This window comes from Salmo salar, chromosome ssa01 (assembly GCF_905237065.1).
Source record: "Salmo salar chromosome ssa01, Ssal_v3.1, whole genome shotgun sequence".
NCBI classification, from domain to species: domain Eukaryota; kingdom Metazoa; phylum Chordata; class Actinopteri; order Salmoniformes; family Salmonidae; genus Salmo; species Salmo salar.
In genome coordinates, this window is record NC_059442.1 from 41,405,071 (window position 1) to 41,430,934 (window position 25,864).

The 25,864-nt window shown below is 40.2% G+C and overlaps 1 protein-coding gene across 1 annotated transcript in view; it reads right to left on the reverse strand.

Annotated features, from left to right (window-relative positions):
* rragd (ras-related GTP binding D) overlaps positions 1–22,105 on the reverse strand; it is a 38,167-nt gene extending 16,062 nt beyond the window's left edge. Inside the window, exons 1-5 of the mRNA XM_014195134.2 lie at positions 21,867–22,105; positions 19,651–19,796; positions 19,073–19,219; positions 18,204–18,403; positions 17,244–17,358 (exon numbers count right to left, since the gene is read on the reverse strand). Coding sequence (XP_014050609.1) covers positions 17,244–17,358; positions 18,204–18,403; positions 19,073–19,219; positions 19,651–19,796; positions 21,867–22,005 — 747 coding nt within the window. The 5' untranslated portion in view covers positions 22,006–22,105. The remainder of the gene's footprint in view (positions 1–17,243; positions 17,359–18,203; positions 18,404–19,072; positions 19,220–19,650; positions 19,797–21,866) is intronic.
* Between the last annotated feature and the right edge of the window lie 3,759 nt (positions 22,106–25,864).

Sequence of the window (25,864 nt, forward strand, 5' to 3'; positions counted from 1 at the left end):
CAGTAAAATAATACTGCAAAAAATGTGGCAAAGTAATTAACTTTATGTCCTGAACACAAAGTTTTATGTTTGGGGCAAATCCAATACAACACATTACTGAGTACCACTCTCCATATTTTCAAGCATAGTGGTGGCTGCATCATTTTATATGTTTGTTTGTAATAGTTAAGAATGGGTGAGTTTTTCAGGCTAAAAAATAAACTGAATGGAGCTAAGCGCAGGCAAAATCCTAGAGGAAAACCTGGTTCAGTCTGCTTTCCACCACACACTGGGAGATTAGTTAATATTTCATCAGGACAATCATTTAAAACACAAGACCAAATCTACACTGGAGATGCATACCAAGAAGACAGTGAACGTTCCTGAGTGGTCGAGTTACAGTCTTAACTTAAATCTACTTGAAAATCAAGACCTGAAAATGGTTGTCTAACAATGATCACCAACCAATTTGACAGAGCTTGAAGAATTTTGAAAAGAATAATGGGAAAATGTTGCACAATCCAGGCGTGGAAAGCTCTTAGAGACTTACCCAGAAAGACTCACAGCTGTAATCGCTGCGAAAGGTGCTTCTACACAGTAGTGACTCAGGGGTGTGAATACTTATTAGGGCTGACCCCATTTAGTCGACTGTTTGGTCGACAAGCTGTTGGTCGACCGAAATTTCTTTAGTCGAGCAGTCGCAATTCATTTTTTCATGGTGCACAAGACACCTGTCTGATTCGCGCCTGTCTCAGTGGACTAATCCATTGCGGAGGCCACGGGGATGGCACAGTCCATCACTAAGAAATGTGATACTGAAATGATATATGGTTATATTATGTAAAAATAATGGTGGTACACTAATAAATCTAATATTATTTTATAACAAATATGCTTTCTCCCGCGTTGGATACGGTCCCTGTCCGCGGTTCTGAAACATAATCTTCACTGTGACCTAAAATTGCCGCCTTTCCCTATGTTGCTATGTGTATAATAGCAAAATTAACCAGCATATTGGGATTGAGAACAATGCGGCGGAGGCAGCAGCAGAGACGAGGAAACAGCCCTTGCCTTAACCTAATTGTCTAAGAAAACTGAGGACAGAGGACACCCCAACTTAATTAGTCCTATAATCAATAGCCTAACTGTACATGTACATTAGTACGTGATAAATTGCAGCTTGCTGCTCCGGCTGCCCAGAGTGGCTCGCTTGTGGGTGTGCTGGCAGCATATAGCAGCACGTTAGATTGTGCGTCAAGAATTCAACATAGCAAGTTTGTATGAAGTTCTGGTTATTAAATGGGTGAACAGTTTAATCCATTCTCCATTTCATGCATTTATTACAGTGCTACAGTGCAGGCTAACTCAAATGAGCTGCTAACGTAGCTAACTAGCCAACTTTACATAACGTATAGCTAGCTACAGTAAGTGAATTAAATATCACTATCTACCTAAGTTCATATTAGCTAGCTATTATTCAGTGCTGTATTATTTAAGTATTTATCATTGTAAAAAACAAACTCTAAATGCATTTGTAGGTAGCTAGCTAACAGCCATGGAGGAGGGTGAAAGGATAGCAGCCCCAACTGTCAAAGAGAGAGAGAGGCTATTCTGGATAGGGCAGGTACTTGTGTAGTTCCAGTACCTAGAAATGAGGATGGAGACAATAATAACATAATATTCAGTGCTGTATTATTTAAGTATAATGAAGTCTGTTTCCTGTGATGTTTTCTGTCCTCAGACACAGAGAGCTGTGTCTGCAGATGAAGAGGTCCCAATGAAGAGCAGTGGTTCTCAGTCCTGGTCCTGGGGACTCAGAGGTGCCTTAGCACTGCACAGCTGATTCAAATTATCAACTCATCATCAAGCTTCAAGTGTTATTTATGTATTCATTTGTGATGCTATCCTTGACATGATCCTGCCGTTGTCACATGTTACACATGCACATGTCTGTGCACATGCATCTATCTATCCAATGTTATCATCATTTGTTATGAGATATATTATACTTTAGTAATCCACAATGACCTGGTGATGTAAAAGTCGAATAATTACATTGTCTTCCTTGCAACTGGAGATTCCTTCAAAACGATTGCCTTCCGTTACCGTGTAGGGCACTGCAAGGTTGGGGTGACCAGGGCCGACCAGGGCCATCTGGGACTCCCTCTGGGGAATTCAGGCGTGTGAAGGCTACCTGTGTTCTGCATAACTTCATGAGGATGGACACGAGGACCAGGAGGGGATCTGCAGCTCACCGCTGTGTGCCAGAGGAGAGGTCTGCTGCTCTGCAGGATGTTTCAAGGAGGGTGGTCAACAACGCAGCATGGGCCTCCCAATCCATGTGCTGGAGACCTTCACCTCCTACTTCTTCAAAGAGGATGCTGTTCCCTGGCAACACAAACGACTACACTATGCACAACCAAAGGCTTTTTAAGAGTAAGAGTATTCTTCCATTTACTTAGCTACAGTACCTGTCAAAAGTCTGGTCACAACTACTCATTCAAGGGTTTTTCTTTATTTTTTTTACTATTTTCTACATTGTAGAATAATAGTGAAACATCAAAACTATAAAATAACACATGGAATCATTTTATATTTGAGTTTCTTCAAAGTATCCACCCTTTGCCTTGATGACAGCTTTGCACACTCTTGGCATTCTCTCAACCAGCTTCATGAGGTAGTCACCTGGAATGAATTTCAATTAACAGGTGTGCCTTGTTAAAAGTTAATTTGGGGAATTTCTTTCCTTTTTAACACATTTGAGGCAATCAGTTGTGATGTGACAAGTTTGGGGTGGTATACAGAAAATAGCCCTATTTCGTAAAAGACCTAGTCCATATTATGGTAAGAACAGCTGAAATAAGAAAAGAGAAATGACAGTCCATCATTACGTTAAGAAATGAAGGTCAGTCAATCCGGAAAATGTCAAGAACTTTGAAAGTTTCTTCAATTGCAATCGCAAAAACCATCAAGCGCTATGATGAAACTGGCTCTCATGAGGACCGCCACAGGAAAGGAAGACCCAGATTTACCTCTGCTGCAGAGGATAAGTTCATCACACCGTACCCTAGCCTATCTTGTGCAAATTGATTTTGTCCACCCACACCACACGTTATCCCGAAAAGCATGTTAAAATGTCAAAACAAACTCTGAACCAATTATATTAATTTGGGGACAGGTCGAAAAGCATTAAACATTTATGCCAATTTAGCTAGCTAGCTTGCAGTTGCTAGCTAATTTGTCCTATTTAGCTAGCTTGCTGTTGCTAGCTAATTTGTCCTGGAATATAAACGTTGAGTTGTTATTTTACCTGAAATGCACAAGGTCCTCTACTCCGACAATTAATCCACACATAAAACGGTCAACCACATCGTTTCTAGTCATCTCTCCTCCTTCCAGGCTTTTTCTTCTTTGGACTTTATATGGCGATTGGCATCTCATAGCTACCACGACGACCGACCAAACTCAGTTCATCTTTCAATCACCCACGTGGGTATAACCAATGAGGAGATGGCACGTAGGTATCTGCTTCTATAAACTAATGAGGGGATGGGAGAGGCAGGACTTGCACCATGATCAGCGTTACAAATAGAACTGACTTCTATTTTAGCCCTTGGCAACGCAGACGCTCGTTGGCGCACGCGAGCAGCGTGGGTGCAATAATTGAATAACATGTATATTTACATTTAAGTTGCAACGCTCACACACAAGAGGTGTGGTCAGCATTTTAGAGTTAACTGCACCTCACATTGCAGCCCAAATAAATGCTTTACAGAGTTCAAGTAACAGACACATCTCAACATAAACTGTTCAGAGGAGAATGCGTGAATCAGGTCTTCTTGGTCGAATTGCTGCAAAGAAACCTTACTAAAAGGACACCAATAAGAAGAAGCGCCAAAAAACATAAGCAATGGACATCAGACCGGTAGAAATCTGCCGTTTGGTCTGATGAGTCCAAATTTGAGATTTTTGGTTCCAACCCGGTATGTCTTTGTGAGAAAGAGTAGGTGAACGGATGATCTCGTGAAGCATGGAGGAGGTGGTGTGATGGTGTGGGGGTGCTTTGCTGGTGACACTGTTGGTGATTTATTTAGAATTCAAGGCACAATTAACCAGCATGGCTACCACAACATTCTGCAGCAATACGCCATCCCATCTTGTTTGCGATTTGTGGGACTATCATTTGTTTTTCAACAAGACAATGACCAAACACACCTCCATGCTGTGTAATGGCTATTTGACAAAGAAGGAGAGTGACGGAGTGCTGTATCAGATGACCTGGCCTCCACACCGACCTCAACCCAATTGAGGTGGTTTGGGATGAGTTGGACCGCAGAGTGACGGAAAAGCAGCCAACAAGTGCTCAGCATATGTAGGGAAAGCATTCCTCATGAACCTGGTTGAGAGAATGCCAAGAGTGTGCAAAGCTGTCATCAAGGGAAAGGGTGGCTACTTAGAAGAATCTCAAATATAAAATATATTTTAATTTCATAGCTTAATGTCTTCACTATTATTCTACAATGTAGAAAATAGTTAAAATAAAGAAAAACCCTTGAATGAGTAGGTGTGTCCAAACTTTTGACTGGTACTGTGTCAACTGCAGTTATTAAAATCACATTTCTCTCCCTGTGATTTCTACTTTTCAGGTGAGGGTGCTGTTTAGGTAAGGGTGATGTCTGTACAAAAACAAGCAATTTTAAGAGTCACCTATATTGAAACAATTAGACACACTATAACCCACACCTACTGTACACACTTGTGTATCAATCTGATTGATGGATTGTGTTCTGCAGTAAGCAGGCTCAGGTGTATAACTGCAGCTCCTTCCACCTTCAAAGAATAAGCAAGAGGGCCAACCATAGAGAATAGTAAGACACTTCATTATTTATATAACCACGCTATATTGTTTGTCCTTGTGTGTCTGTGCATGTTTTTCAGTATAAAGTACTCTGCAGCCACTTAGTGTGGACACCAGGTGAGGCCACACACAGATTCCTGTTTAACACTGTCTCTTCAACTAACTTATTTTCTCAATAGCAGTCTCTCTCCTTCACTTCATCCCTCTCCCACCTTCTCCATAAATCCTCTAGATCAGGGTTGCCCAACCAGTCGATTGCGGAGTGCTTGCCAGTTGATTGTGAGATGATTATACATCTACTAAAAATCACCCACACAAATCAATGCCTATAATCTCTTTCTGTTTTAACGTTCGACACTCCTCCATTCACAGCAATGTCTGAAAAGTCACGTGATTTACATAAAATATGACCAGTCCATGCCCACTTATTGACGTTTGCCTAGTTGGCACGGTCAGATGCCGCCTGCCAACTCCAAGTCATGTAATGGTGATGCCAGGCAGGTAGCTAGCTAGCTAACTTTGTAGCCAGATTCATTCTTAAGTTGTTCTTAAATTGTGTGGTCAACAGCAGCAATAATGAGTGAAGGGAAGGATACAAAAAAACAGAAAATGTATCATTTCCACAAGGAATGGGAGGAGGATAATTTTTTTGTCAAGTCAAACTCAAAATGTGTGTGCCTCATCTGCCATAATAGCATCGCTATCCAAAGAAAGGTAACATAGAACGACATTTTAAAACCACATCCCTGAGCTGACAAGGTAAAAATCTGCCATTCTGCCCCTGAACAAGGCAGTTAACCCACTGTTCCCCGGTAAGCCATCATTGTAAATAAGAATTCGTTCTTAACTGACTTGCCTAGTTAAATAAAACTATTAAAACAAGGGGTGAAGATATTTTTCAAGCTTTTTGCTAACAAATTCCAACTGCCCTTTTGTAAGCTTGTCTCCATTACTACAGACGGGGCACCCACTATGGTAGGCCGCATTAGTGGGTTCGTTGCATTGTGCAAACAAGATTATTCTTTCCCGGAATTTCTTAGTTATCACTGCGTAATTCATCAGCAAGCTATGTGTTGGAAGATGTTAAACATGAAAGAGGTGATGGATGTTGTGATGAAGATTATGTGTTCTATTCGAGAAAGAAGCCTACAGCGGAGGCTATTTCGAGCTCACTTAGAAGAGACTGAAGAGGAACACACAGACCTGCTGCTGCACACGGATGTGCGGTGGCTGAACCGAGGTATATTTTTAGGGAGATTCAGTGAGTTGTTGCCTGAAATCAAGGGGTTTCTCAAGGTCAAACATGCAGAATATGCACAGCTAGAGGACACACATTTAGCTTTTCTCACTGACCTAAATTACATGCTAAATGAATTGAATGTAGAACTGCAAGGAAAAGGCAAACATGTAATCGACATGATCAGCTCTGTGAACACAAATACAAACTACAACTGCTCACAAGAAAGCTGCAACGTTAGGACCTGCACTTCTTTCAACACATGCATTCATATACAGCACAGTTTGACAGTGCACGTTACATGGAGCAAGTCCAGAGAATCTTATCTGAGTTTGACAGTCGTTTCACTGACTTTGCATCACTTGAGCCTATTGCCACTTATATGTGCTTTCCGTTTGGCACAGACATAAATGTGGAAGTCATTGCCTCCAAAATGGGATAACTTTTTCAGTTGGACACCACTATAGCAGAAACTGAAATTCTCACCCTTCAAAATGACATTCAGCTGAAATCCAGGGCAACCACTGAAATTAAGGAAGAGATCTGGGAGCTACTGCTAGAAGAGAAGTATCCTAACATAAGATGTGTTCTTAACTTATCAGCCCTTTTTAGATCAACCTCCGTCTGTGAGTCTGCATTTTCTCTAATGAAGATAATAAAGTCCAAGTACAGATTTACTATGACTGATGACCACCTTGTGGCCGGCATGAGACTTGCAACAAGCTGCTACAGCCCTGACTATGAAAAACGACTTACCTCCACCCATTGCCAAAAGTCACACTAAGGTAGGAAATGAAACTAGTTGCACTTATTTGTGGAAAACATTATTACATTAAATATTATTAGTCCACATTACATTTGGGTATCAAATAAGTATCACAGAGGCAGGTCCATACTCAGTGGTGTGTTGCGTTTCATACATTTTGTTGGTTGGTTTAGATTTAGAGACTGGTAGATCTCATCAGGCTGGCAAATGAAAAAGTAAATCTCATGTCAAAGGTTGGGCACACCTGCTCTAGGTTATATCAGCTGTGTTGGTAAACCCCTCCCGCATCTGAACTGGCTACATAGCGGGCACAGCATGATCAGCGGTGAGAGGTCACTTGGTCAGGTCAACAGGAAGTATTATTAAAGAGACTGTATGGAGACATATCACCTGATACCACAGTACTGTATGGAGAGACATATCACCTGATACCACAGTACTGTATGGAGAGACATATCACCTGATATGTCAGGTAATGGTATCAGGTGATATCTCTCCATACAGTACTGTGGTATCAGGTGATATGTCTATCCATACAGTACTGTGGTATCAGGTGATATGTCTCTCCATACAGTACTGTGGTGTCAGGTGATATGTCTCGCCATACAGTACTCTGGTATCAGGTGATATGTCTCTCCATACAGTACTGTGGTATCAGGTGATATGTCTCTCCATACAGTACTGTGGTATCAGGTGATATGTCTCTCCGTACAGTACTGTGGTATCAGGTGATATGTCTCTCCATACAGTACTGTGGTATCAGGTGATATGTCTCTCCATGCAGTACTGTGGTATCAGGTGATATGTCTCTCCATACAGTACTGTGGTATCAGGTGATATGTCTCTCCATACAGTACTGTGGTATCAGGTGATATGTCTCTCCATTCAGTACTGTGGTATCAGGTGATATGTCTCCATACAGTACTGTGGTATCAGGTGATATGTCTCTCCATACAGTACTGTGGTATCAGGTGATATGTCTCTCCATACAGTACTGTGGTATCAGGTGATATGTCTCTCCCATTCAGTACTGTGTTTTACATTGAAATACAGATAGAGATGTAGTAGTGTCAGAGTTAATGATCCAAGGTCAGTTTTGCTTTTCACCTCCTGATGATTATGATGATTGACAGTGTTAGAATAAAAAGAAACACAAGGCTTAATCATGCCATTTCTTTCTCCATCTGTCTCTTGTCTGCAGATATGTTTTGATGTGAGAGAGGATCCCAACCCCCAGTCCCGTCATTGCCATCTCACCAACTCTTCAGATAACCTTCCGGCCAACTGGGGCCCCAGGCTGGTGTCACGCCCTGACCTTAGAGAGCCTTTTTATTTCTCTACTTGGTTAGGTCAGGGTGTGATTTGGGTGGGAATTCTAGTTTTTCTATTTCTTTGTTTGCCGGGTATGGTTCCCAATCAGAGGCAGCTGTCTATCGTTGTCTCTGATTGGGGATCAAAACTTAGGCAGCCTTTTTCCCACCTTAGTTTGTGGGATCTTGTTTTTGTATAGTTGCTGTGTTGCCTGCAGAACTTTACATTCGTTTTTGTATTTTGTTGTTTTGTCGGTGTTCATTTAATATAAAAGTAAAATGTTCGCCTACCACGCTGCACCTTGGTCCAATCTTTACGACGAGCGTAACAGCTGGTTAGGAGACACCGCTAGAGACACTATTATGTAATTGTGATGAACTGAGAGAATATTAAGTTTAGTAGCACTGTAATTCATTAATCATGTGCTGTCTTCCATGCTCCTCTGTTCTTACCACTTTCCCGTTCTGTCTCTTACACTCTCTCACACCTCTCTCGCCACCTCCTCTTTCTTCCTCTGTTTTTATAATGCACACCAGATGTGCATTGAAGTACAGATTGAACTTGTATTTGTGCGTTGTCTTGGCTGTGTGCTTAGGGTTGTTGACCAGTTGGAAGGTGAACCTTTGCACCAGTCTGAGGTCCTGAGCGCTCTGGAGCAGGTTTTCATCAAGGATCTCTCTGTACTTTGCTCTGTTCATCTTTCCCTCGATCCTGACTAGTCCCCTAGTCCCTGCCGCAGAAACACATCCCCACAGCATGATGTTGCCACTACCATGATTCACTGTAGGGATGGTGCCAGGTTTCCTCCAGACGTGACGCTTAGCACGCAGGCCAAAGAGTTCAATCTTGGTTTCATCAGACCAGAGAATCTTGCACTTTACCATAAAGCTTTGATTGGTGGAGTGCAGCAGAGATGATTGTCCTTCTGTAATGTTTTCCCATCTCCAAAGAGGAACTATGGAGCTCTGTCAGTGTGGCCATCGGGTTATTGGTCACCTCCCTGACCAAGGTCCTTCTCCCCCAATTGCTCAGTTTGGCCAGGTGGCCAGCTCTAGGAAGAGTCTTGGTGGTTCTAAACTTCTTCCATTTAAGAATGATGGAGGCACCTTTATTTGCCAAGGTAGAGTACATGATCAGTGAATATATTCAATGTACAGGCTACAATGATTGGTAATAACTACATCTATATACAACTTCCATCCTTGGCAGAATAAAGTTATATTATACTCAATCCATAGCCTTCATTAATGTCATTCAGACTGTTTTGAAGTCGATACAACCAACTATGATAGCTGAGGTTCATAGCTACGTTCTGAACTAATATTTATACCAAACGTTCTAGAGTTCATCCACAGATTGGCTACATATCTAGCTACACATCCAAAGGCATACAGGTATTTTTATCCTCCACTACACAATAAGCAAGAAAATAGTTAGCTAGCTATGTTACTTCAGCTGCATTGCATGGCAAATATCAGCAATGCAAGCTTACAAAATGTAACATTCAATTTGCAGTAAATGCTTTAGCTAGCTAGATTTTTTACATCCACTATTTCACAAGACGACAGCCTGGTTTGCTGGTTTTCTCAGGAGTCCCTAAAACATTAAACAACAAGAATTACAATTTCACACTCATGTCACAACTCCCATAAAGTTAGCTAGCTGGCTAATGTTAGCTAGTCAGCTAGCTTGCTAAACTTTATAATCGTTTGTCTCTACATTAACTAACATATTCCTCTCAACTGTACATGTTTTGCATGATTCGTTATGACGTTATAATTACTTACATTTTCTTCCATCCTAGTATTTTTGTCAGCCATCTTTGCTGAAGAAAGTCACCAGCGTTGGGTCGCAAAGCTCGATATGATTGATCATCGCCTACTGGTCGCCGCTGTTGATTTGCATAAAGTTGGGAAATGTTGAACTTTTTCACTGCCTCCCACACCACGTTCGCGCTACCCAACGGCCCCCCGCCAACTTCGCTTCTCACCGCTTTCCTTCCATTGAAAATGAATGGGAAGCAGCGTTTTACCGCAGGGAACTGTATGCTAGTGTACACAAAGGGTAACTGTTAAATGTGCCTGGCTTTATAAATCATCCATATACTGTATATCTACAGAAATAAGACAGATCTTGCTTCTGTTTTCTGTTTGAGTTTTTTATTAATAGCCTACTGATTCCGTGAGCACTAAGTATCATGCAACGGCAAAATATCGGATAAAGCAATTTCACGGATTCAGCTTTTTAATCTTTTCTATGCTGTAATAAAGACGTTACAATTTCTGTTGGGTTAGAACAGAAAGGTATTACTTAGAATTCATATAGTGTTGTTTACACTGTTCCAAACAGGCAGAAAAATAATATTGTAATGTAACAGCACCTGTTTGTCACATATAATATGCACCAAGCTCTTGTTTCTATACACTACTTTTTCTTGATCTCCTTATTGTTATTATTACAAATATTATTATGATCATCATTATAATAATAAGTAATGTCGTTATCTTTAGTAGGCTTAGTATAGTATCCTTGTATAACCACCATCGAGCTGTAGGACTAAGAGCACGTCCTGTTTAGTCTTAATACGGTAACTTATTTAGGCCTATATTTCAATATATTGGCTACAGTATCAATCAATCATTTATTCATTCAAGCCATCACACGAGACATTCATGCTTGAAATGCAATCAAGCATTTTATTTTTTAAATGAAAGAAAGGGAGGGAGCATGAAGGGAAAGGAGCATGAACAATTAGCCTAAACAATAAATAAACCGCAAATCACGAATGCATGCAACTGTTTTTAGTCTGCTTTAATAAAGGCTTTATATATGATTTTTTCCATTATTACAGACTCTCTGTTACCCTCATTTATTTACTGTTGTTTACACTGTTCCAAATGGTCACAAAAAAATATTATATTGTAATCTAACAGCAACTGTTTGGCACACATAATACTCATGCAACACTTGCTCCTATACCCTCCTTTTTCTTTATCTTCCACAGATCTGACTTCCCCTTTCCCTCCTGAGCAACCAGTAAACATTCGCCCATTTCAAGTTTTTCACGTCCTCCACATCCATTTTGCTGTCATGTGTACTATGTTCGGAGTTTGTCATAACCCATTTATTGTTGTGATAATTATAGGCTATAGGTCAGGCCCTATTGGTCACATGCATGCGATGCTTACATGTTTCACGTAAAGAGAGAAAGGGTTGAAAGAATAGGGAATGTTTTTCCTAAACAAATGAGGGATTTCAGTAACAGAACTTTTCAGTCAGAAACAAGTAAGAAACTAAATGGCTGAAATGACGCTGCAGCTTCAGCACAGACAGCACAATAAACACTTACTGTGCTGTGGTGCTTCTTGAGTCATTTGTGTGTCTTAATTATTTCATCAAAAACATTGCTTAAAGCATCAGACAAGCTCAGTGCATACATAGTTGATTTCATTCAAACACATTGTGTGAGACTGTCTATATATGGAAAAATAAGTTTATACCAATTGATTGGTCAAAAGAACAGGATGACTCTTGGTCAACCAAGATTTTTTTCTATTCAAGATATATTAGTGTTTTATTTTTCATACATTTTTCATAAATGTTAGAATTTTTCTCCCACTTTGACAGAGTATTTTGTGTAGATTGTTGACCAAAAATTACAATTAAATCCATTGTAACACAACAAAATGTGGAAAAAGTCAAGGGGTGTGAATACTTTCTGGAGGCACATATACATTTTCTTATTGTATCAGGTATTTAAAAAATATATTTTGAGTTAAAATAAAAAAAATATATGTACCTAAATTGCATAAATACACCGGCTCTATTTGCATATATGAACACATTAACATAAAGGGGTGGAAGAGGGCTGCAGCCACCAAACACTTGCTCTGTCTACCCTTCCTGCACTCACCTGCACTGTCTAGACTGCCTAATTAATGAATGCTGTTGTCACGTTCAACAAGTGTGTCAATAGCAGGATACCCTCAGATTAAAAATCAACATGCTTGGCTGTAGATTACGCCTATCTAAACATACTTTACATCATGGTTTCCCAAACTTGGGGTCGCGGCCCAAAAAAATTTACATTTGGTTATTAGAACCGGGGTTACGTCAGTAACCTCCAGTAGCCGCTAGACGCGGTTGTAATAAATAGAGTGGTTTCTGTTTTATTCCTACGAATGTGGCTCTATCTTTTGAATGGTTTAAGCTACAAACTATTATGACTCCATCACTGAAAGATAAGAACATGTATGTATGTACGTACTGTTTCCCTCTACTATGCCCACAAGCCGTTAGAACCGAATGGACAAGACCAGGCACTAAATCAGACTGGGGGACAGAAGATCATACTTGCCTGATGCTCTTCTGAACTTACTGCCTGATGCTCTTCTGAATACCTTTCTGATGCATTTCAGTCACTTAAAACCATAGTCTTCAGATTGAAATACTGTCAAAAATACTGTCTGACTGATTTGTAATACACTGTCATAGCCCAAATAAAAAAAAAGTCAACATTGGCCGTTGATTACAACATTTTTTTTACATGGTGGGGGTTGAGAAAGAAATGTGATACCAAAATGGGGTCGCGGGCCAAAAAAGTTGGCGAACCCCTGCTTTACATTGTTTGCAAGATCAGGGATAATATCACTATAATCTGATTTCTATAAGCTCATTTTTGGAAGTTGCTTTCATTTTAGCGCATCTAATTTGTAAACATTTCAACTGTATTAAATTATTACTTTTTCAATTCCACAAAAAATGAACACCCATCAAAATAAATGTATCTTTCTTCTCTTTCTTGTGATGTAAGTGTCGAGATGGTGAGTTATATCCCCAAAGAAACTTTAGCGTTGTTATAGATTCAACGGTAAGACAATGTATTCAAGACAATGTATTGAGCCCATTTCAGCCATTACCAGGGTGTGTTTGACAGGTCATCACAAACAGTGTAACGTTAACGGGGAAAAACGACAGGCACAAGCAAGAGTATGAAAGAGTCACAGGATTAAAATGAAAGCAATCAGTCCAGCGAGATTTAAGTGGAAAGTGCATTTGAACCCCTCAACACAGGAAATGGATGGCTGAAAAAGACAGATCCTCAGGTGGGCGGGGCATGCACGTTGCTAATGTAATGTCCATTAAGAGATGAATGGTTTCTCATGTACTGTACTTATTTATTAACATACACAGACTAACAAGATACTACAAATGCTTTGCTGATTATACTGAAGAAGGCACAAAAGCAGAGAGGGGCGTTTGCTGCCTCAATATTCCACACTATGCCCATGAATATAAGCATAAAAACAATTTGAAATCTATTTTTCTAAGAAACGTTGTAACCGTGATATGAATAATGATTTAATTCATAGAAATATGTTTTCTCATATGTCTGTAGTTATAAACTGAAGGTGAGGTTATGACTTTGGCTTCACCTACTGTAAGATGTCAGATGTCAGTTACCAATATCTCTCATGTTGTTAATTTTCTGTGCAGCTTGTTTACAAATGAACATCAATGAAAACAAAATCAGTAAATTAATTTATGTGTACACAATAAATGAATTGAATGATGTATTCTGTTTTCAATCTTCTCTCTACACAGTATAATGGCATAATGCCTCTTTCTACAAACCCCTGCCATTCTTACATATTACTGCCACCTTCTGGATGAAATTCAAAGTGTTCATAATAAACGATTTGATTCAGCAATAATAATAATATAATAATAACAATAATAAATGCCATTTTGCAGACGCTTTTATCCACAGCGACATACATTTTTTGTATTGGTGGCCCCAGCAGGAATCGAACACACGACCCTTGGCTTTGTAAGTGCCGTGCTGTCACTCACATTCAGCTGAGCACAAAATTGACCAAATTACAATAGAGATGGGCCTCTGCTTTATTTGCTCAGGCCTTGTCAAAGCACTTCTGCCCAAACAACCAGCCTTTTTGGTCTCTCTCGGCCATGTTCGAAGTGCACTATGAATAGGGTGCCATTTGTCTGAAATATACCCTATTACTCACTCACTCAATAACTCTAGAGGTGTCATGAGGACAGTTCTGTGCATTCACACATAGAAAAATATTAAAGGGTAGGTTCAGTATATTGACAACTTACTGTTGGATGGTTCTCACCCTGAAAGTAGTCTATCGGCCAGGAGAAACTTTGATCCATGGTTCGGTTTTCTTTAAACTGTGACTTTAAACAGCACACAGTAGTGTACTTGTGACAAACAAATATGTCTGGTCATATTTTTGATGTTTTATTTTCATTTGTTATTTTATTGAGCCGTCCCTTGCATAATTTTTTAGGCCTCCTAGGTATTTGCATTTAAATGAATGTGTATGAGTACTGCCACTACGGGGAGCTGTGACGTCAAATGGGAGCATTAGTGAGATCTTTGAGGTTTCTCCTTCAATCTTGTAGAATGCCTACGACTGAACACCACTAACGTTTCTCCATCTCATTATTCTATCCTGTATGGTATGTAATGTGCAAAAGTGCAAGATGACTCTCAAAATATTGAGGTAACATGGTTACTTACATAGTCTGTGAGTTTGGTGACCTTCTAAGGCAATTGGAGGGAGTTTTAATCGAGCGAAAAACTTGTTGATATGTTCCACATTGTAAGTAGGTTGGCTAGGTTGCTAATGGTTTATGTGTAGGGATTAAGATGGTGCACAAACCTTTTGTACTTTTAGCTCCTATTTGTTTTATTTTCTATGAACGAAGGCTCAGTTTAGTTCAGGAAATACAGTTGAAGTCGGAAGTTAACATACACCCAAGCCAAATACATTTAAACATTTAAATTCCTGACATTTAATCATAGTAAAAATTCCATATTTTGGGTCAGTTAGGATCACTACTTTATTTTAAGAATGTGAAATAATAGTAGAGAGAATGATTTATTTCAGCTTTTATTTCTTTCATCACATTCCCAGTGGGTCAGAACTTTACATGCACTCAATTAGTATTTGGTAGCATTGCCTTTCAATTGTTTAACTTGGGTCAAATGTTTCAGGTAGCCTTCCACAAGCTTCCCACAATAAGTTGGGTGAATTTTGGCCCATTCCTCCTGACAGAGCTGGTGTAACTGAGTCAGGTTTGTAGGCCTCCTTGCTTACACACGCCTTTTCAGTTCTGCCCACAAATGTTCTATAGGATTGAGGTCAGGGCTTTGTGATGGCCACTCCAATACCTTGACTTTGTCGTTCTTAAGCCATTTTGCCACAACTTTGGAAGTATGCTTGGGGTCATTGTCCATTTGGAAGACCCATTTGCGACCAAGCTTCAACTTCCTGACTGATGTCTTGAGATGTTGCTTCAATATATCCACATCATTTTCCTACCTCATGATGCCATCTATTTTGTGAAGTGCACCAGTCCCTCCTGCAGCAAAGCACCCCCACAACATGATGCTGCCACCCCCGTGCTTCACGTTTGGGATGGTGTTCTTCGGCTTGAAAGCCTTCCCCTTTTTCCTCCAAACATAACGACGGTCATTATGGCCAAACAGTTCTATCTTTGTTTCATCAGACCAGAGGACATTTCTCAAAAAAGTACGATCTTTGTCCCCATGTGCAGTTGCAAACCGTAGTCTGGCTTTTTTATGGCGGTTTTGGAGCAGTGGCTTCTTCCTTGCTGAGAGGCCTTTCAGGTTACATCGAAATAGGACTTGTTTTACTGTGGATATAGATACTTTTGTACCTGTTTCCTCCAGTATCACAAGGTCCTTTGCTGTTGTTCTGGGATTGATTTGCACTTTTTGCACCAAAACATGTTCATCTCTAGGAGACAGAACGCATCTCCTTCCTGAGCGGTATGACGGCTGCGTGGTCCAATGGTGTTTATACTTGCGTACTATTGTTTGTACAGATGAACGTGGTACCTTCAGGCGTTTGGAAATTGCTCCCAAGGATGAACCAGACGTGTGGAGGCCTACAATTTTTTTCTGAGGTCTTGGCTGATTTCTTTTGATTTTCCCATGATGTCAAGCAAAGAGGCACTGAGTTTGAAGGTAGCCCTTGAAATACATCCACAGATACACCTCCAATTGACTCAAATTATGTCAATTATCCTATCAGAAGCTTCTAAAGCCATGACATAATTTTCAGGAATTTTCCAAGCTGTTTAAAGGCACAGTCAACTTAGTGTATGTAAACTTCTGACTCACTGTTATTGTGATACAGTGAAATAATCTGTCTGTAAGCAATTGTTGGAACAATTACTTGTGTCATGCACAAAGTAGATGTCCTAACTGACTTGCCAAAACTATAGTTTGTTAGCAAGAAATTAGTGGAACGGTTGAAAAACGAGTTTTAATGACTCCAACCTAAGTGTATGTAAACTTCCAACTTCAACTGTATATGTAAATATGCAATGTGATGATACAATGTGTTGATATTTGTAAAAAAAAAAAAAAAAGTTTTAACAGTTCGTTAGCTTTATGCTAACCAAATGTAGCTTTGCTAAGCGCTAGCTAGCTTTAGGCTAGTGGGTTTCAGCTATTGTTAGTTTACGTGTTAATGGTTTAAAAGGTCATGGTTGTAGCATTGTTTAGCACAGGCCTCCAGTCATGTGTATCTTTTGAAAATTGACAATGCTAGTACTGTAAGTTATATAATGTAATGTAGCCTCTTATGCTATAATTTGATGGTTTTACATGCCAAATTGATGTTGTTGCTAGATGCTAAATACTACTGATTGAATAGCCTTAGATTATATGCACTATTGGTTTGGCCATTGGTGAAAGGTAATATGTGAATGTGTTTGAATGTGTAGATGTATGGCGAGAGTTTTTTTTACTTGTGACCATTATTCTTGATACTGAAATACTGCAATGTAACGACGTAATACTACAATGCAATTGTAGTGTGTAATTGATTTTGACAACAAAAAGATTAACAAAAGAGAACAATATTTTTAGAAATATTGTAGAATGCCTACTACTGAACACCACTAACGTTTCTCCGTCTCATCATTCTATCCTGTTAATTCAGGTTTATTATCTGCTGACCAGTCTCAGTCCGAGTCGTGTAACATACTCACACATATCAAGCTAACTGAGGACAGTTGAGTGTACTCACAGATATGAAGATATTGAGCAAGTTCTCTAGAGTGGGCAGCTGAGGGATGAGTTTCTGCACCACTTTGCTGAAGGCCTCAAATATGGAGTGGTCATAGATGCTGGTCAGGTAAAGACTGAAGGGTCAAAGGGGAAAACAGTCAGTTACTTTCAATTGGGTATAACTATAACCACCTACAGCAGCAGTTAGACAATCTACTCACAAGTGCATAGCAAAAATGAATTTGAACAAAATGTAGGTAATGTAGGTTGGAGAGAACACTCTGGCCACACACTAGTAATCCACATTATGGTAGCTTCATTTGAAAACACCTCTTTATAGTCGGGCGGATAAGCAAATCAGTTGTACATTTTGTGATAAAAGCGCCACATTTTTTACAGAGGTAGATTTATTTACCCTGAGATTTAGCCACTGGGGGACGTGGCAGCCATCTTACAAAATGGCCGCTGACGGTATTACCAAAGATTTTTATAACTAACCCAAGATAGACTATTTCCACTGGGAGCAAATCGTTTCCACTGGGAGCAAATCATAGTGGGCAGAACAAGCAAGGAGGTGGGCAGAGCCAAGTACGAGCTAGTAAAATCCAATTGGTGTGTTCTAGCATTTATTTGCATATTTCCATTAGGGAACGCCTACTCACGTGTCCAATCACTCAATCCGCCCTTGTACTCATTCTAAACAACACAATTTTAAAACTTTGGAAAAGGGTAAAGTCTAAAAAATGCAGTTCACTATGTTACAGATTTTAGTTTTGGAAACAGAAAACTGTATGGAGATCAAATGTTTAATCGATGAGAAAATGTAAAGAATGTAGGACAAAATCCATCTTGCTCCATCTTCTCCCACTGCCGGCCACTGGGCTTCTTATATTTGGTAGTTAGTGGAAATACCAACCGGATGCTTCACATTTATACATCTGGTGAAATGTCTGGCTCATTGTTCTATCTGTGGTATTACCTTAGATGTATCTTCTCCAAGCCAGCGTCAGCCAAGTCGTCATTGGCCCGTTTGTGTATGTCCCTCTGCTTCTCGATCTTAGCGTCGTCCGACAGCCCATCCACCTTGTGGATAAACACCTCAAAGTTGATTTCTGGGTTGACCTTGTAGGCCCTGGTTACTGTGAGGTGGAGCCGACTCAGCGCCTCCACATAGTCATCCTAGAGACAGACATGGGGACAGGATGGACAGTTACTGTTATAACAGAGGGAAGGTAACGCTTTCTATGAACAGTCTGTGTGTAATTAATGCATTTATAGCGCCTTATATGGTTAGTATTACACTCATAGTAGTCACTTGAGTCCATCCTTTCAAATCTCGTCTCGTTGACAACGTGAGCGATGTCTGGGCATCCAAGGCTACACCCTAGACATGCTTTAAACATTAATACAATTGTTGTCTACAAATGCATAAATGCCTTTTGATGCATTCACAATACATAACACCAAGGACTTAGACGAGATCTGGCCCTAGCTTTTCAATAACACATAGATGGTTCAAAGACAGCCAAGTCACCAAAAGGATTCCCGATTGCTGATTGAAGCTCTCACAGCAAGACTCCTAATCAAAGAGGTGTGGAACACATCTAACAACCTAGTTTCTATTAGAGACCCAGGAGACGTTGCTTTTCTACTTTCACTGTACACTCAAAAGTTCTGAGAACTTTTTTTAATTTAACTGAACTGAACCGAACTGAACTTTATTGATCCCAGAGGGAATCCTCCAACCTGGCATTCTTCAACAAGGATTTATGGAAAACCAGAGAATTTTCTGGAAGTTTTGGGAACTTTGAAACCCTAACATGGACACCACCGTTTCCATGTAGTCACCTGTGAGTCGATGACGAAGATGAGGGCCCCTGTTCCTCTGAAGATCATCTCGTAGTCAAAGGTGGGGTCGAAGAAGTCGATCTGTCCAGGGAAGTCCCAAATCTGGAAGCTGACGAAGGAACTGTTGGACACGTCCTCTCTGCAGATCTTATTCAAATCAAATTCAACTTTGGTTAAAGTGGATTTAAAATCACAACACACTTTTTTCAGTAAAACAATACAATGATGGAGATGAAAAACAAACAGAAGGCAATAAAAAGAGATGTATAAAGTAACATAAAAAATGCCGTCATAAAAAAACTGTCAAATCATCACCAGGCTAAAAAGGTAGGTTTTCAAACGTGATTTAAAAGCTTCAACAGTGCCTGTGTGACAAAGGTCACTGTGCATGCTTAACAGAATGGCTTCCATAGCCTATCTGGGACGGAACACTGTCCTTTACCAGGCCAGGGATCCTCTGTCTCGTGACCGCACCTTGACAACATCTCAGCTAGTTGGGTCAATTCGATAGCACGAGTGGAGACATTTCTACCTGGGGAGTGAGGTTACGGTGGTGATCTAACTCTGTTACATCTTACCTTATTGGTGCTCTCCAGAAACAGGGTCTCGTTGGGGGACATCTTGTGGAACACCACTTTTTGGATGGAAGACTTGCCGCTACGTCTTAGACCCATGAGGAGGATCCTGGGCTTCACCTCCCCACTGAGGGGGTCACTGAAACCACCTGGGGGAGGGAGGGAGAGATGTTTTTTATGACAATGGTGTGTATTTATTAATATTGATATTTATGTTTTTGCTGTGTATGCACTGTACTGATGAATGATTTGTGTATTTGTTTTGTTTTTAATTGAGCTGCCCTTCGTGGCCAGGACTCTTGTGAAAGAGGCATTGTAACCTCAATGGTGACTTCCTAGTTACTCACATACCAGTATTTTGTGTAGATGCAAGCCAATTAAATACATAAGAGCAACTCATACTCAGGGAACATGTGCTCCACATACACCGACCAACCAACACCACATGAGTGTGGCTCACACTCCGACAGCACAGTTGGTATGATGTGTATCATATGGCATAGAATCTCCTCAACCCCATAAAGCCACAGTTTATCTGACCCAAATGGCACACTATTCTCTTTCTAGTGCACTTATTTTGACCAAAGCACTATGGGCGGCCCCTGGTCAAAAGTAGTGCTCTACATTGGGAAAAAGGTGCCATTTGTAATGCGGACAGTGGCCCTGGCACTGAGCTGGCTCAATCAAATGCTTCCTCTGACTTTGATAACTCTCTACTGAGGGAAGAATGTGGTCTGCATTCTATGTCATCGCCGGGCTGGCCTTCCTAATGCTGTAACATTATAAGGCTGCGGCCAAATGCCACCCTATTCCCTATGGGCCCTGGTAAAAAACAATATGGTGCCATTTGGGATGTAAACCGAGACAGACTTGGCACTCATGTAATGTGGTTGAGATGAGGCACCACAGTGGTAATATATTATGGATTCTGAAGAGCATTCGGGAGTTTATAGCTTCGGGAAAAGGAACTGTTCTATCAGTTATTCTTTCACTGACTGGAATGATTCATGACAAATGGCTGGCGGGTATGAAGTGAAGGCCCAGTTAGGCGTATGCATTGAGATCACTGTTACCCAACAATCTATTGGATAAAGTATTTTAGAAAAAATAAGAAGGACCTCTGAGCATATGAAAGTGTGCTAATGCAGAATTATTGGAAGATCATTGTAATGTAAGAGACAGTGGTGACTGGTCATTTAACAGAACACACACTGTCTGGGAGAATGATGAAATCCCCCCGTTGAATTTCTCAACACTATCTCTGAGACTAGAGAAAGAGAGGCTAGAGAGGCGCTGTCTATCATGTGACAGTTGAGTAATTATACAGACATAACCAACATCCCAAATGGCACCCTATGCTCTATTTAGTGCACTACTTTTGACCAGGGGCCCTAAGTAGTGTGTTTTATAGGGAATAGGGTGCTATTTGGGATGCAAACATTCCACACCTCATGTAGTTTATTTGATCCAATAGTATCATTTGGATTGACTCTTCAATGCATCATTTCACTATCTGCAGGTCACACAGTCCTATCCCTCTGACAGGGATAGTCATAATCTGCCTGCATCAAATGAAAGATTGGAGAAGAATCCGGGAATAAATCTTAAAAGAACAAACTGTAGATTTGTGAGAATGTTTGAGCTACCTATTGGAATACGTGCACATATTTTGGCAGATCTTTAATGGTAATAGATTGTAATCGCTTATTAAACGTTAATAAAGGTATTATCAAATAGTTTAAACAAAAAAACTATGCATAATGCCAACAAAATGTAATAAGACTATGTCAATCAGAGCCAGATGCACTGAATATGTCAGGCAGTATATCCGTGAATATGCAGAGGGCGCAACAGGACAGGCTTCAATTTCTCTAGTCAAAACTGGCCAATGATTCCTTTTTAGGTAACATGACGCATGCAAACAAACACGTTTCTCATAGGCCAACGCTCAATATGAACACAGCTCTCGCCTAGCTAGCCTCGTTGACACAGTAGATTACAGTATGTAGCTGCCGAACGACCACGCGTTCGGTATGAAAGCGCTTGGAGGTTATTTTACGCTGCGCTATGTATAAACATTTCACACAAATAGTGAACTTCAAAGGGTTTAGACACAATTCACCTCGTAGCCTACATAGCTGGGGACACAGTAAGATGAAACATTGTGTCAATATATTCATGACCTTCCTGACGCGGAGGGAGAAAAGTTTTGCCACTACCTCCGTCTTCGCAGCTACAGTCCAGATTCCCGTCTGTGAATGTATCAAAGTCATCGTCGTCGTCGTAATAACCAATCGCCAATGTTTCATCGTCTTCGACCTCGATGTACTTCGAAACCCCCTCGCTGCTGCTGGTCATTTTCTTAAATGTTTCTGTTGGTTAGGCTAAGCCACAGACGTTGACCAACTTTTCCACAGCATTGTCACCTGATATGTGCAAACCATTATGAACTTTCACCCCCCCCCCCCTTCCTCCGTGTGAATGAAGCATGCTCGCTGGCCTGCATACCAGTCCGCCTGCGAGAGAAATTGCAGAACACTGCAACAATTCACCGCATTCAGACATGTTGGAAAGATGCCAGCGCCGAGTCAGAACAGGGGCAAAACTTGCAAACACAAAATTATAGCATGCACCTCGTCCTATCAATTAGCGTAGGCCAACAAAATCGGCTACCTGGACTTGGTTGCTTTTCTCTCGTGCGGATCTTGGGATGTGTACACTATATTTTTCGTAGAATGAGCTCATACAGTGCCTTCAAAAAGTATTCATACCCCTTGACTTATTCCACATTGTGTTACAGACTAAACTCAAAATGTATTAAATATGTTTTTTTTCTCAACCATCTCCACACAATGCCCATTATAATTTTCAAAATTCTTTCAGTTCTGTGAATTTGGTTGTTGATCATTGCTAGACAAGCATTTTCAGGTCTTGCCATAGTTGTTCAAGTATGTTTATGTCAAAACTGTAACTAGGCCTGTCAGGAACATTCATTGTCATCTTGGTAAGCAACTCCAGTGTAGAGTTGGCCTTGTATTTTAGTTTATTGTCCTGCTGAAAGGTGAATTCATCTCCCAGCGTGTGGTAGAAAGCAGACTGAACCAGGTTTTCCTCTAGGATTTTGCCTGTGCTTAGCTCCATTCTGTTTTATTTTCTATCCTGAAAGACTCCCCAGTCCTTAACGATTACAAGCATACCCATAACATGATGCAGCCACCACTATGCTTGAAAATATGGAGAGTGGTACTCAGTAATGTGTTGTATTGGATTTCCCCCAAACATAACACTATGTATTCAGGACAAAAAGTTAACTGCTTTGCCACATTTGTTGCAGTATTACTTCAGTGCCTAGTTGCAAACAGGATGCATATTTTGGAATATTTTCTATTATGTACAGGCTTCCTTCTTTACACTCTGTCAATTAGTTTAGTATTGTGAAGTAACAGCAATGTTAATCCATCCTCAGTGTTCTCCTATCACAGTCATTCAACTCTGTAACTTTTTTAAAGTCACCATTGGCCTCGTGGTAAAATCCCTGACTGGTTTCCTTCCTCTATAAGCAACTGAGTTAGGAAGGACTCCTGTGTCTTTGTAGTGACTGGGTGTATTGATACACCATCCACCAAGTGTAATTAATAACTTCACCATGCTCAAAAGGATATTCAAGGTCTGATTTTCTTTATTTTTACCTACCAATAGGTGCCCGACAATGCGAGGCATTGGAAAACCTCCCTGGTCTTTGTGGTTGAGTCTATTAGAAATGCACTGCTTGACTGAGGGACCTTACAGATAATTGTATGTGCGGGGTACAGCGATGAGGTAGTCATTCAAAAATCATGTTCAACATTATTATACCACACAGAGTGCGTCCATGCAACTTACTGTGTGACTTGTTAAGCACATTTGTACTCCTGAACTTATTTAGGCTAGCCAAGACAAAGGGTTTGAATAATTATTGACTCGAGACATTTCAGCTTTTCATTTTAGTTTGTAAATATTTCGAAAAGCATAATTACACTTTGACATTACGGGGTTTTGTGTGTAGGCCAGTGACAAAAAAATCTAAATTTAATCAATTTAAAATTCAGGCTGTGACACAACAAAATGTGGGGGAAAATCAAGGGTTGTCAATACTTTCTGAAGGTAGGCTACTGTATGCTGGCCTATGGAGTCCAATGGGAAACCCAACTACCGAACCATCAAATGATTGGGTTGATAAATAAATTATCTGGGCTCTCGAATGGACTGATCTCTATAATATATACTGAACCAGTGGAGATTTTAGCATGTAAATCTTGGTGGGGCAAAAAAAAAAATCAAAGTGGGATGCATGCCAGCAAAGCCATTACACAACACAACACTAAACAATACATGAATTGCACTATAACGGTGACAAGCAGTGCCCACAAACTGTTAGAGCCTACATAAAGCTGTCCCAACAGCAGTCCCAACATCTCGCCACTGCTACACCTGGCTATCAGCGGAGCTTTGTCTGGCTGCGAAACTGTTCATTCAGCCTCATTTACTGCCTTTTAAAAAACACATCTGATATGGCTGACTTGCTCAAACAAATGTGGTTTCGGCTGACAATTGAGATGTGCAAACTATGGAATAAGGGGACGACAAGCGGATAACAGGCAATCTGTAATTTCGATTAAGACATTAATGAGTGAGCTAGGACGGACGTAGTCAATATAACTATTTGTTTAGCACTTTTGAATAGTACAGAGACAGAATTCAGAATTTTCTAGCACTACCTTTAGACTTGGCGGTGACATAGCGTCCCCATGAGTGACAAAACACTGAGCCAATCACGGCGCAACGCTCAGCTAGGCTGAAACGCCTGCATTTTGGAGCTGCCTTACTCAAGAAAACAAAAAAGAGGCCATGTCTTTATGCAGCTTTATTAACTCAATGATATATTTAATTTTTTTACATTGTTTGCAAACTGATATGTGATACGTATTAATGCCAAAATAACATGCAAAACAGGCAAGCCTGTGGGGGAGGGGTATTTGGAGATCATACGATTTCAGGACCATGGACAGTTCAGCACCATGGACAGTTCAGGGCACGCCTTTCACCTGCGCTTCAGCGCTGATTCCAAAGCTTACAGATAAGCTTTTGATATGGCACTGTCACATATTGACCACATGATAGCGCTGTAGGTACAGATTGTAAAAACTTGAATTTAAAACAACTAGATCTTTACTGCCTCTGATCTGGCAGACTCACACAACACATACTTCTTTGTAAATGATATCTTAGTGTTGGAGTGTGCCCCTGGCTATCCGTACACTAAAAAAATATATGTGTGCAATCTGGTTTGCGTAATATAAGGAATTTGAAATGATTTATACTTTTACTTTTGATACTTAAGTATATTCTAGAAATTACATTTACTTTTGATACTCAAGTATATTTAAAACCAAACACTTTTAGACTTTCAGTTTTAGGTAGAATTTACTGTGTGACTTTCACTTTTACTTGAGTCATTTTCTATTAAGGTATCTTTACTTTTACTCAAGTATGACAATTGGGTACTTTTTCCACCACTGCTGAAAGGTAAATTCCTCTCCCGGTGTCTGGTATGAAACAGAATGAAGCAGGTTTTCATCTAGGATTTTGTCTGTGCTTAGTTAGCTCCATCCCATTTATTTTTACACTGAAAAACTGAACAGTCTTATCCCATGTCAAGCATACCCATACCATGATGCAGTCATCACCATGCTTGAAAAAAGGAGGCAGTTACCCAGTGATGTGTTGTGTTGGATTTGCCCAAACATTTAGGCCAAAAAGTGTATTATTTTGCCTTGTAATTTTGCAGTATTACTTTAGTGCATTTGTTGCATGTTTTGGAATATTTTTCATTCTATATATTGGCATTCTTCTTTTCACTCTGTCATTTAGGTAATTATTGTGGAGTCACTACAATGTTGTTCATCCATTCTCAGTTTTCTCCCATCATAGCCATTGAACTCAGTAGATGTTTTAAAATCACCATTGGCCTCATGGTGACATCCCTAAGCAGTTTCCTTCCTGTCCTGCAGCTCTGTTCAGAAGGACAACTGTATCTTTGATGTGTCTGGGTGGTTTAATACATCATCCACAACATAATTACTATCTTGACCATGCTTAAAGAGATATTCAATGTCTTATTTGTTATTGTTACCCATCTACCAATCCGTGCCCTTTTTATGAGGCTTTTGAAAAGCTC